This window comes from Salmo salar, chromosome 12 (genome assembly GCF_965601325.2).
Source record: "Salmo salar chromosome 12, fSalSal1, whole genome shotgun sequence".
Classification (NCBI taxonomy): Eukaryota; Metazoa; Chordata; class Actinopteri; order Salmoniformes; family Salmonidae; genus Salmo; species Salmo salar.
The window spans coordinates 25,148,314-25,161,474 of NC_138302.1; the positions used below are offsets into that span (position 1 = coordinate 25,148,314).

The 13,161-nt window shown below is 44.2% G+C and overlaps 1 protein-coding gene across 1 annotated transcript; it reads right to left on the reverse strand.

Moving 5' to 3' along the window:
- Positions 1–5,938: 5,938 nt before the first annotated feature.
- LOC106564559 (bestrophin-2a-like) lies at positions 5,939–11,630 on the reverse strand. Its single transcript, XM_014130693.3, has 7 exons — positions 11,609–11,630; positions 11,067–11,221; positions 10,812–10,889; positions 10,542–10,694; positions 10,293–10,373; positions 7,380–7,534; positions 5,939–7,149 (listed from the first exon to the last, which is right to left on the reverse strand). Exons 1-7 carry the CDS (start codon positions 11,628–11,630, stop codon positions 6,255–6,257), a joined length of 1,539 nt encoding a protein of 512 aa, XP_013986168.2. The 3' UTR covers positions 5,939–6,254.
- Positions 11,631–13,161: the final 1,531 nt, after the last annotated feature.

Below are 13,161 nucleotides of genomic sequence, written 5' to 3' on the forward strand. Positions count from 1 at the left end.
TGTCTCTGTCTTGGTCTCTGTCTGGGTCTATGTCTCTGTCTTGGTCTCTGTCTTGGTCTCTGTCTCTGTCTCTGTCTCGGTCTCTGTCTTGGTCTCTGTCTCTGTCTCTGTCTCGGTCTCTGTCTCTGTCTCTGTCTCGGTCTCGGTCTCGGTCTCGGTCTCTGTCTTGGTCTCTGTCTCTGTCTCTGTCTCTGTCTTGGTCTCTGTCTCTGTCTCTGTCTCTGTCTCTGTCTTGGTCTCTGTCTTGGTCTCTGTTTCTGTCTTGGTCTCTGTTTCTGTCTTGGTCTCTGTCTCTGTCTCTGTCTCTGTCTTGGTCTCTGTCTTGGTCTCTGTCTTGGTCTCTGTCTCTGTCTTGGTCTCTGTCTCTGTCTCTGTCTTGGTCTCTGTCTTGATCTATGTCTCTGTCTTGGTCTCTGTCTTGGTCTCTGTCTTGGTTTCAGTCACGGTCTCTCCCCATCTGTCTATCTACTGTAGATACAGTATGTCCCTGTGTGTAGACCACTGACTGACTTTGTTTGTCCACATAACCAGACAGACAGGTCCTGCAGCCCTGTACTGGCTGTTCCTGGAGAAGGCTGGGTAGGGTGTGTGAGACAGGAAGTAGGGTGAGTGTGAGGTAGGGAGTGCCCAGATGGCAGGACATACACGCCCACACACACACACATCTACATGCACACACACACAGGTGTGCCTACTGGAGCAGTGACAGACATGGGCTGGCAGATTGGTACAGCAAACACAGGACTGGCATGGAAACTGGCATGGAGACTGGCACGGAGACCGGCATGAAGTCAAGGGAGTATTTGCTCACTCTCCAGAGGGTGCTGAAGTGTATTTATGTGGGGACAGAGTTAGTCTACATCCCAAATGGCACCCTATTCCCTATTGGGACGGGTCAAAGGTAGTGCACTCTATAGGGAACAGGGTGATATCTGTGGCGCGGGCCTTAGTGTGTACGTGTGTTCTGCACGTTCTGAGCTAGCTAGGTAAACAGCTCGGTTGTTGTGTGCAAATCTGTTTCTATAGTAAATAACAACTCAGATGGATTAGATTGTAAGTCTATCCAATCTATTATGCTCTTTTACATTTGACTGTCTCAGACACAAGTGGAACACTAGTGGAGTAAGCTGGCGTTACTCAAAATGGTGGATCATATTTTGCCACTGTTTGTACAGTAGTATGAGTGTTTGATGATAGTTTCAGGCTTGACTGGAGTACAGTATCACTCACTGTACCTGTTATTGAAGTACTGTATCCTAGTTCAAGTTAGTATTATTTGTATGATATTAATGAGAAATCTTTTTATTAGCTATCTATGACTTTAATTAGCTATCTTTTAAATGTTACTTCCTCCTGTCTTTGTTTCTTTGTTAGTACTTTTATTTGATTATTTTATGATATGAAGCACTTTGTTACTTGAATTGAAAAGCACAATAAAAATTGTTGTTATTATTATTATTAGTCCAACTTTGCCCTCTAGTGTCAGCTCACAGCACTGCTCATTTTACCGTAAACCAGAGCAGCAATACCAAAAACAACTGACAAACGGATACCTGATAAAACTGTAGTGTAAGATAATGCAATGTTCAGTTTGTTCTAATGCTGAGAGTAGCAGAGAAAACATTTGAAACAGATAGACTAGCCTCGTTGGACCATCCTGATCTTGCCAGTTTGATGCTGAATCAGGCTACATATTGGAAGTAGACAAAACTGTAGGGTAAACTAACACAATATTTAATATCAAAATGTGCTGATGCTAGCGTTAATAATGATTTGTTTAATAGCAGCAGAGAGAGTGATGTTTGTTGTTCTGTTATTCAGCGTATGACTACCACTGTCCACAATGTCTCCTACCTTCTATCAAGGCTAAAGTCAGTAGCTCTTTCTGTGGGAGGAAGGTTTCGCAACAGATGTTCACTCCTCTTCTAAGCTGACAGGAATTGATGGTGTGCGTTTTTTGGAGTGTTTTCACACACACACACACACACACACACACACACACACACACACACACACACACACACACACACACACACACACACACACACACACGCACGCACGCACACACACACACCCTTGTGTTTCTCTCTCCTAAGAGAATAAACAGATTCAGATGAGACCATGGAGTTCCAAGAAACTCTGTCTAAGTTTATTTTCATCCCATCTCTCTCTGTCTCTCTCTGTCTCTCTCTGTCTCTCTGTCTCTCTCTATCTGTCTCTCTATCTCTCTATCTCTCTCTCTCTCTCTCTCGCTCTCTCTGTCTCTCTGTCTCTCTCTATCTGTCTCTCTATCTCTCTATCTCTGTCTCTCTCTCTCTATCTCGCTATCTCTCTCTCGCTCTCTCTCTCTCTCTGTCTCTCTCTCTCTCTCTCTCTCTCTCTCTCTCTCTGTCTCTCTCTCTGTCTCTCTCTGTCTCTCTCTCTCTCTCTATCTCTATCTCTCTCGCTCTGTCTCTCTCTGTCTCTCTCTCTCTATCTCTATCTCTCTCTCTCTGTCTCTCTGTCTCTCTCTCGCTCTCTCTCTCTCTCTGTGTCTCTCTCTGTCTCTCTCTGTCTCTCTCTGTCTCTCTCTGTCTCTCTCTCTCTCTCTCTCTCTCTCTCTATCTCTATCTCTCTCTCTCTCGTCTCTTCTCTCTCTCTCTCTCTATCTCTCTCTCTCTGTCTCTCTGTCTCTCTCTCGATCTCTCTCTCTCGCTCTCTCTCTCTCTCTCTCTCTCTCTCTCTCTATCTCTCTCTCTCTGTCTCTCTCGCTCTGTCTCTCTCTGTCTCTCTCTCTCTATCTCTATCTCTCTCTCTCTCTCTCGCTCTGTCTCTCTCTCTCTCTCTCTCTCTCTCTTCAATGACATTGAATTCTGACAGGGGAAGCTGATTCAAACAGAGGGGCCCCTTTTTCTCACCAAGGATATGACTGATCTGCATACCCTGTCATGGGCACAGGGTAATCTAGGTTAACCTAGAACTAAAATATTGAGTCATTTGATCGCATCCTCAATAATGTTAAGTAGTCTGTCCACGAGAGATTAGGGACCGGGTAGCCAGCCTACAGACTTCTTACCATCAACAAATCCTTGGCTTTGTGTGCCATAACTACTGAGAGATTTCCCTGTACATTTCTGGTGATTTTTGATATGGCCATATATCATTCATGTACCCGTATAGTAAATGCTACAATAATACAAGACTCATTACCTGTTACTTGATTGTATATTTTACCCAGCCTTTCTTTCTGGTACGTCTTGGATAAGTAATGGTTGTTCCCGTGTCAGAACAGCCCATATAGCAGGAGCCTACCACCTGTTTCTGTAGCATGAGGCAGCTTGATGTACAAGTACACCATCTAAACAGGATGCTTGCTTTCTGGTGCTTACCTACAAATCCCCCCCGTGACCATCTGAATGTGGACGTTCAACATTGAATGTGCCCAGATCAGCAGTAAAGCAGATGTGGCCACAGGGAAGAGCCAGACTACTAAAGCCTACCTCTCCATTGTCTCTCACCCTGAACAAAACCAGCCAGGGCCTCTCCCCCCATGTGGATGAGACCAGGCTGGGCTGAAGAGAGAGCAGAGAGGTGCAGCGCCTGGCTGGATGTTTATTAGTGTTTGGCTTTGTGGTTATATTTTGTCTAGAAAGTGGTTTGGTTGAAGAGAGAGGCTGGGCAGTGGCTTGACAGCTGTTAGGTCGGTGTGTTGATCAGTGTTTAGATTCGCGACTAATTATTTTGGTTAGAAGGTGGTTTGGTTAGAAGGGTTGCTGATTGTTGGCCTGTTGGAGGAACACAAGCATTTTGCTACACCTGCTATAACATTTTTTATTATTTTTTATTTTTTTATTTCACCTTTATTTAACCAGGTAGGCCAGTTGAGAACAAGTTCTCATTTACAACTGCGACCTGGCCAAGATGAAGCAAAGCAGTGCGACACAAACAACAACACAGAGTTACACATGGAATAAACAAACATACAGTCAATAACACAAAATAAAAAAAAGAAAGTCTATATACTGTGTGTGCAAATGGCGTGAGGAGGTAAGGCAATAAATAGGCCATAGTAGCGAAGTAATTACAGTTAAGCAAATTAACACTGGAGTGATAGATGAGCAGATGATGATGTGCAAGTAGAAATACTGGTGTGCAAAAGAGCAGAAAAGTAAATAAAAACAATATGGGGATGAGGTAGGTAGATTGGGTGGGCTATTTACAAATGGGCTATGTACAGCTGCAGCGATCGGTTAGCTGCTCAGATAGCTAATGTTTAAAGTTAGAGAGGGAAATATAAGTCTCCAACTTCAGCGATTTTTGCAATTCGTTCCAGTCATTGGCAGCAGAGAACTGGAAGGAAAGGCGGCCAAAGGGGGTGTTGGCTTTGGGGATGACCAGTGAGATATACCTGCTGGAGCGCGTGCTACGGGTGGGTGTTGTTATCGTGACCAGTGAGCTGAGATAAGGCAGAGCTTTATCTAGCATAGACTTATAGATGACCTGGAGCCAGTGGGTCTGGTGACGAATACGTAGCGAGGGCCAGCCGACTAGAGCATACAGGTCACAGTGGTGGGTGGTATAAGGGGCTTTGGTGACAAAATGGATGGCACTGTGACAGACTGCATCCAGTTTGCTGAGTAGAGTATTGGAAGCTGTTTTGTAAATGACATCGCCGAAGTCGAGGATCGGTCGGATAGTCAATTTTACGAGGGTATGTGACCAATACAATTTGATTTGATTTGACTGTTAATGTGATACAATTTCTCTGGCTAGATATTGCTGTTTGGCTAGTTGTCAATTAGGGGCCCTATTTTGGTGGTTTGGTTGGAGTGCTGATGTTTTGTGGGCATCGTTGTGATACAGTTAGACGAGGATGACTGAAGAGGAGACTACTGCCTGTGACGTCATCATGACAGCTGTCAAAGAAGTAAGTGAGTATTTGGCCTGATTTCAGAACTATGTTTGTCATACGCCATCATCTGTGGCAAATCTTTAATGCACCACCCAATGCTCTTAATTATATAGCCTCTAAAAAATATATTAATGTTACTCTATCTGTTGATGTAACAGGACCTTAATGAGAGGATCATGTCCGGACAAGACCAAGAGGAAAAGCTCGCTATTACAGACTGGTACAGTATGGTGAGTGTGTGAGAATGTTTACTGTTGTTTATGTCCTAAATAGTAACCCATTCCCTATATAGTGCATTACCCCAAAACTAGTCCACCATATAGGGTATAGGGTCTCATTTCAAATGCAGAAAGTTAAAAAAGTGAGGAGTGAATGTTATTGTTAAACCATATGTATGTCACTCCTGAGCCGACTCTACTGTTTGAATGAGAAATGAGTTTTTATTCATCCCCTCCAGTGTGTGACTCTCCAGCAGCAGGAGCAGGAGCTGAGGCTGTCTGAGGGCTCTTACAGACCTCCAGGCCAAGCCCAGTCCTTCCTGGCCCAGCAGAGGCAGTCCACCCAGGCCAGGAGCAGGAGAGGCATGGGCCTCTCTCCCAAGCTACAGCCCAGATAGGAGGGAGAGATGGAGGGAGAGGTCCCTCTGTTGAGGATGGTGGGATTGACACTGGATGGACAAGGAACGTTGGAAGAGGATGCTGTTGGGATTTTTGTGGCTGTTTAAAAAAATCTTGGATGTTAAAAAATAACTATTTTATGTAACATTGGCGCCACCTGCTGGCCAACTGGTATTGGTGTTTGTTTTTTGTCCATCTCAGTTTGAATCTAAAAGTAAAGGAATAGATAGGACAGTAAAGGATTATCACTATTACAATGTGTTGCCAATGCATTTTTGCGCTTCAAATAAAATATCAACATGACTTACAGTATAGTGCTCATTTTCCCCAGATTTAATTTGACTGTACTGTCTCACATATCTGCTGTCATCACAAGCTATTATGTCTCATAGCAACAGAAATGGAACTATGACAAGAAAGATTTGTCTTTTCTTTTTATTTACCTCATTATAATTCATAACAACGGAACAAGGTGACAAATCATTCATCTAAAGTAAATGTACAGTGTAAGATTGGTGAACACAGTGAAAGCTGCAGCCCAACCTTGCAGCATCTGGGTGGATTGTTCCGTAAAATGAACTTCATGCAGATGATCTATGGACCAGTGATTTTTCATGAACATACTACAGTGACATATGACCTAGCTTTTCAGTGTAGTGTGTTGGTCCCAGTTGGACAGAAGTGTGCATGTTCTCCCTTACTCGTAGTCTGAATCTGAAATGGCATCATATTCCCTAAGTAGTGCACTAATTTTGGCTAGAACAGGGTGCGGTTTGTAGTTTCGGAGCCGCTGGGGACTCAGACCCCATGCTGACGCTCCTATGACGCTGTGGGGCGCTGTAGGACGGCACGGTGAGGAAAGACATCTTGGCTCCACCAATGGGCGGCTTAGGAATGGTGGGGATCACTGTGCTCTGCTCTGTGATTGGTTCAGAGATGAAAAGGTCTCGGGTGGAGCAGGCTGTGGGACGGGGGTGGATGACGCTGGGGGCTAGGGGGCTGGAGGGGGTTGTCGAGGCTGGTCTGGGTGTCTTATCCTGGGGTTGTCTGATGGACGTTTGGCCTGGGTCTCTGGAAGGCTGGAGGGGTGATGGGAGCAGTGACATGCGGCTTTGAATATCTCCTGTCACCTCAGTGTTCCCTTCCTCCATCTTCTCTTTCTCTGCCTTTTTCTGGGCATTCCCCTCATCCTCTTCTTCTTCCTCCTCTTCTTCCATAATCTCTTCCTGGCTTTGAAGGGCGTCCCCACCTCTCTCCACCCCAACCCCAAACTGTACCTCCATGAGGGGGGTCCTAGCATTAAACACCCCTCCACAACTACATATGGTACTCTGAGTATCCCTACCCAAAACAGACGGCAGCGACCCCCCAGACGGCCCCAAAGTCTTCCCACCTTCATCATCCTCGTCCTCACCCTCTTCATCACTGAATGAGGGCGGGTACATCCCGGAGGGACGGCGGAACCTTTGGAGCTGGGCGGAGGTGCGGCGCAGCGCCCCTCCAATGAGCCCCGTGGGGGACGGGGCAGTGAAGAGGAGCCGATTGAACAGGGCCATGTTGGGGTGGTGACCCCCACCCTCAGACTCCACGTTCTCAGTGATATCCGCCAGGGGCGCAAAGTGCATCTCCTCTTTGGGAATCCTGGAGGGGACAGACACAATTCAAATCACTACAACTTGAATAATGCCCTTAGGGCCATACAGAAGTGTTAGCAACGTTAGAAACATACAACTAATCATCTTTGGACTTGTAAGACACACATACTGAATATCCTTGCTTGTAACAAGGTGAACACATATTTGAAGTGTATTGTAGAAATGTATTACACTTGCCCCAAAAATAGAATAAAATAAAATAGAATAGAGACTCACGCCATGTCGAAGGTGGAGCCCTGGAAGGAGGGTTTGCGCAGCCCGAATAGACTTGCGGCAGTGTAGGGAGGACGAGGGTTAGAGTCGTTCCAATATCGGTCTCTTTCCATGATGGGAAGATCCCCATACATCTCATCAACTGCCATCATGGAGACCTGAGGAAACACAAACACTACCTCTTCAGTTTCAGATGAGGGAAGTTCCAAGAAACTCTTCTGTTGAAGTTTCCTTTCACCCCACCATTGTTTCTCTCACTTTGAATGTTTCAAAAGTACTTATCCCACTCATGTACACGTGTAGGCTCGGCCCTAATTTATGTGCTCTCTGTCACCTGGAGCTGCATAGCAAATGGCAAGTAACACAAGGAAAGCACAAAGAACTAGCCCTTCCCCTCTGAGGGGCCAAAATGTGTCTCTCTGTTACAGTATCCAGAGGATACTGGACTATTGAATGACTGATATAATAATGTTATAGTATCCATCCATCCGTATCTATCTGAAACTTGTACCCTAAAGAGGACTCTGAAGCTATCTATATGTATGTATATTGAACAAAAATATAAATGCAACATGCAAAGTGTTGGTCCCATGTTTCATGAGCTGAAATAAAAGATCCCAGAAATGTTCCATACGAATAGAAAGCTTACTTCTCTCAAATGTTGTGCACAAATTCGTTTACATCCCTGTTAGTGAGCATTTAACCTTTTCCAAGATAATCCATCCACCTGACTTGGAGTGTGGCATATCAAGAAGCTGATTAAACAGCAGGATCATTACACAGGTGCACCTTGTGCTGACCACTCTAAAATGTGCAGTTCTGTCACACAACACAATGCCAGAGATGTCTTAAGTTTTGAGGGAGATGCAATTGGCATGCTGACTGCAGGAATGTCCACAAGAGCTGTTGCCAGAGAATTTAATGTTAATTTCTCTACAATAAGTAGACTCCAAAGTTGTTTAAGAGAATTTGGCAGTACGTCCAACCGGCCTCAAAACCGCAGATCACGTGTAACCACGCCAGCCCAGGACCTCCACATCCGTCTTTTTCACCTGTGGGATCGTCTGAGACCAGCCACCCGGATAGCTGATGAAACTGTGGGTTTGCACCACAGGAGGTTGGTGGCACCATAATTGGGGAGGACGGGCTCGTGGTAATGGCTGGAGCGGAATAGGTGGAATGGTGTGTTTGATGCCATTCCATTCGCTCCGTTCCAGCCATTATTATGAGCTGTCCTCCCCTCAGCAGCCTCCAATGGTTTGCACAAGCAAAATAATTTCTGCACAAACTGTCAGAAACCATCTCAGGGGAGCTCATCTGCGCGCTCGTCGTCCTCACCAGGGTCTTGCCCTGACTGCAGTCTTCAGTGGGCAAATGCTCACCTTCGATGGCCACTGGCATGCTGGAGAAGTGTGCTCTTCACGGATGAATCCCGGTTTCAACTGTACCGGGCAGCGTCGTGTGGGCGAATAGTTTGCTGATGTCAACGTTGTGAACAGAGTGCCCCATGGTTGCAGTGGGGTTATGGTATGGGCTGGCATAAGCTACGGACAATGAACACAATTGGATTTTATCAATGGCAATTTGAATGCACAGAGATACCGTGACGAGATCCTGAGGCCCATGGTCGTGCCCTTCATCCGCCGCCATCACCTCATGTTTCAGCATGGTAATGCACGGCCCCATTTCGCAAGGATCTGTACACAATTCCTGGAAGCTGAAAATGCCCCAGTTCTTCCATGGCCTGCATACTCACCAGACATGTCATCCATTGAGCATGCTTGGGATGCTCTGGATCGACATGTACGACAGCGTATTCCAGGTCCCACCAATACCCAGCAACTTTGCAGAGCCATTGAAGAGGAGTGGGACAACATTCCACAGGACACACTCAATCAACAGCCTGATCAACTCTATGAGAAGGAGATGTGTCGTGCTGCATGAGGTAAATGGTGGTCACACCAGATACTGACTGGCTTTCTGATCCACATCCCTACCTTTTTCTTAAGGTATCTGTGAGCAACAGATGCATATCTGTATTTTCAGTCATGTGAAATCCATAGATTAGGGCCTAATGAATTTATTTCAATTGACGGATTTCCTTTTATGAACTTTAACTCAGTAAAATCTTAGAAATTGTTGCATGTTGCGTTCATATTTTTGTTCAGTGGATGGTCTCTGTGGTAACTTGTATATAGCAGGATGGGAAAATGGTGCAATTCACACACTTATCAAGATCCCTGGTCATCTCTACTGCCATCTGGTGGACTTACTAAACACACATACTTCGTTTGTAAATTATGTCTGAGTGTTGGAGTGTGCCCCTGGCTATCCATAAATTAAAAAACAAACAAGAAAATGAAGCTGTCTGGTTTGCTTAATATAAGGAATTTTAAATTATTTATACTTTTAGACTTTTGCACAAGTAGTATTTTACTGGGTGATTTTCACTTTTACTTGAGTCATTCTCTATGAAGGTATCTTTACTTTTAGTCAAGTATGACAATTGGGTACTTTTCACACCACTGGATCTATATGCCTAGACTAATGCTTTGTTAATATGTCAGTATTGCCTTGTAGCTTAAGATTTATGCCTTGTATGTGAATCCATTCATTTTACAAAGTTATTCAATTATACTTGCTTTGATATTTGCTTTTATGACCATTCCTTGATCTTAGTCAGCTAAACGCATAATACTTGATAGCACATGGTTTAACCATGGTCTTGCATATTGCTATCTATATTTAATTTATTTCATGGGCTAATTGCTTAGTCTTACTACGGGTTGCATGTGATATATTTATAATATCATATATATGAAGTATTACCCCACTACATATACATGCATATATTACATCTAAGATAACAATGGGGGGTTGTGAGAAGGATAGCAATACATGTGATTCAACATAAACCTGGAAGTTCCTGTCTATCAGCCAGTTGGTCTCAAAGTCATCATCGTCCTGTCCAAATGGGTTGATCAACTGCTCTGCTACCTGAAAAACATCAAAGAAATTGGTCATGTTCGTTGGGGCACGCAAAGAAAATGTTTTAAAACATTTTGCAACGGAAATAAATAAGAAAATATGTTTGTTTTTGGTAGCCTCTCCCCAGTCTGGTTTTCATTTGCTACCTAGAGAACACAACAATGAATTTCCACTGACCTTGAGCCAGCCGGCGTAGAAGAAGAACTGTAGCAGAGTGAAGATGGGGACGTACAGGTCCAGGTCATGACCCAGGTAACCCTGTGTGGGGTCCAGGAACTGACGTCCTATCAGACACACGAAGAAAAAACTGTACACGGCCAAAGTCACCACCTATAGGGATGGTGGAGACGAGAACATAGGACAAAGAATGAGTGATGCCGACTGACAAAATTCTACAATGATTCCACATACAATCACCTGCATGCACATACACAAACACACACAAACCTGAGTGTAGACCAGGGGAACACTGATCATGTCATAATGGAAAAGCATACTGCAGTTCCCTCTGAAATGATTGAGCTCCTGCCGACATAAACAGACAAGCATACAAATGTAAGTTATTGTTTTTGTTGAATGTATTGCTTTTGTGTAAGGTTCAGTCAGTATGTGAGTGCGGGTATAGCTTATTCATGTCATATAACTATTGACATAATGTGGTTTATCACTATGTCGCTTTATGTGTGTTGTATTGTAGACTACCTCCAGCACTAGTTTGAGGGTGCTGTCGTCCTTAATCCTGCCCTCACAGCGGGCCAAGGCGGCCAGGTTAGTGAACCACACACAGGGCATCCAGTACTTGTTATAGGGAGACTTGAGGCTCTCAAACTTCTTCCGCTCCTCCCTGGTCATGAACCCTGAGGAGAGGGGAGTGTATCTGTCACAGGTGGGGTCTGAACCCCCATGTCCTGCTTTGAAACCCAATGTCTTAATTAGGCCAAGAGGAAATTGGACCGAGGGTGACACTGATTAAAGTTGCAGGCAGGGCTACCTCATCACCAGAGAGTGAGTCCGACTCACCTCCTCTAGACCACTACATAAACTATAGGTATGTGTTTGGAAGACACAGGATGTGGGACAAAACTGCAAGTGGTATGGTGTATCCAGATGTACACTGTAGGCTACTTTCTTGTGTTTGAATTCTGAAAATCTGCAAAGTGCAATTTGACCTTGAAGGCAAAATCTGCAAAGTGCAATATCTCCTCAAAGGCAATCTCTTAGCTGCATCTGAGTGACACATTTACCTGCTTCCATGACGTGGTCCATGGTCGGGAAGCGTTTGAAGACTGCGGTGCTGACCGAGCGCAAAATCAGTAACGCGGACAGACTTGTATAGCGCATCATGGTGCGTCGCAGCAGCCGCCCGCGCTCGTCCACACCCTGCAGCCCGCCGGAGAGCACGCACATCAGACGGTCAGGTAATGGAATGCGGGTGTACTGATTCCACCAGCGGTTCACCACCAGTGTCACGTAAAAACCTGGAAAACAGCAGCAAATGGTTCTGTAATGAATGATGGTATTTCCTTATAGAATAGAAGAATATTAGAATAGAAGCATATTCTAATAGAATCTGTGTTATTGATTTAGTAATATTGCCCACCTAGCACAAACGACATGGGGATGAGACTGGCATAGTGGTTGCAGTAAATTGCCAGTTTTTCAAAATACCTCTTCTGGTCATCAAAGAGGAAGAATCTGAAGAGGTAAAAGTTACATAATAATGTGGACCAATTAAAACAAATTGAAATCTTCAAATAGTAATGGAAAGTTCAAATAATGATGTAAACTTGGTAGCCAAAGGCTCTCATACCTGTAAGTGACACTGATGGCAGTGTACATGGCGAAGAAAGCAAGGAACTCCTTCCATAAGACCTTGTAGATGCTCCCCCTCCAGGCTAGGAGCAGTTTGGAGAACCCGCAGAAGCGCGCATTGGCAACTTGCGCGGTGTAGGTGACCGTCATGATGTCATCTATCAGTTATTCTATCATATTAAAAAAAATACTTTATCTCGGAAAACATATACTGTGTTAGTTTTGTTTATATTAATCAAGGGAAATGGAAAGAAAACCCATGTCTAACCCTCCACAAATCATACCTATACAGTTATGTTTATGTAACAGGTGTAAAATATACTTTATGTATTTCACCGAAAATCCCTCATATTGATTTTTCATGAATTATTTTATGGTTATTTTCAGATGTATTACACTACTTTCAAGAGTGAACTATTTGATTGTATTTATTTTCTAAATTGTGTTGATGTTGTGATGTCATCTACGAAAACCATGCGTTTACGCCTCAGTTTGGTCAAAGCGTGATGAGAAGAGGTATGTGTTTATGTATGCCCGGGTCTTTTGAATGCACGTGTTAACAAATGCACACAAAAAAAAACAAGCAAAAATGATATAATCATTGATTTAGTGTTGTTGCACTACTGTTAGTAGGAATTTATATTAGCGTGAATGGGGATAATTTTCGAGAGCAACTTTGATTGCAAATTTGCAAGGTTAGCCCAGCTACGGTTAGCTTTGGGTGCGGGAGAGGGTCTCTTTCAGGTACAGACAGCGCGAGTTTTCTGACGATTTTCTCACGGGAATTCTGCACTGTCTTTTGTTAGGCAAATATACTTATGTATGCCAGTCTAGACGGCAGCATTAACGTTTGCCTTGCATTTGTATCCATTCCATGCAGGTATGTTGTGAAATGTGACGTTTTTGTATTTTATGTTTAATGTGCCTAGTTAGCTATGGTTCATTTTGTTACCTGTCCGGTCATGTCAGGAATGGCGTTGTTGCC

Coding starts and splice junctions, on each gene's coding strand:
- LOC106564559 (XM_014130693.3), bottom strand. CDS start 11,630: ATGGACCACGTCATGGAAGCAG. Junction 11,222..11,608: donor GGACCACGTCATGGAAGCAG/GTAAATGTGTCA, acceptor CCCTCTCCTCAG/GGTTCATGACCAGGGAGGAG. Junction 7,150..7,379: donor GGCTCCACCTTCGACATGGC/GTGAGTCTCTAT, acceptor TGTCCCCTCCAG/GATTCCCAAAGAGGAGATGC.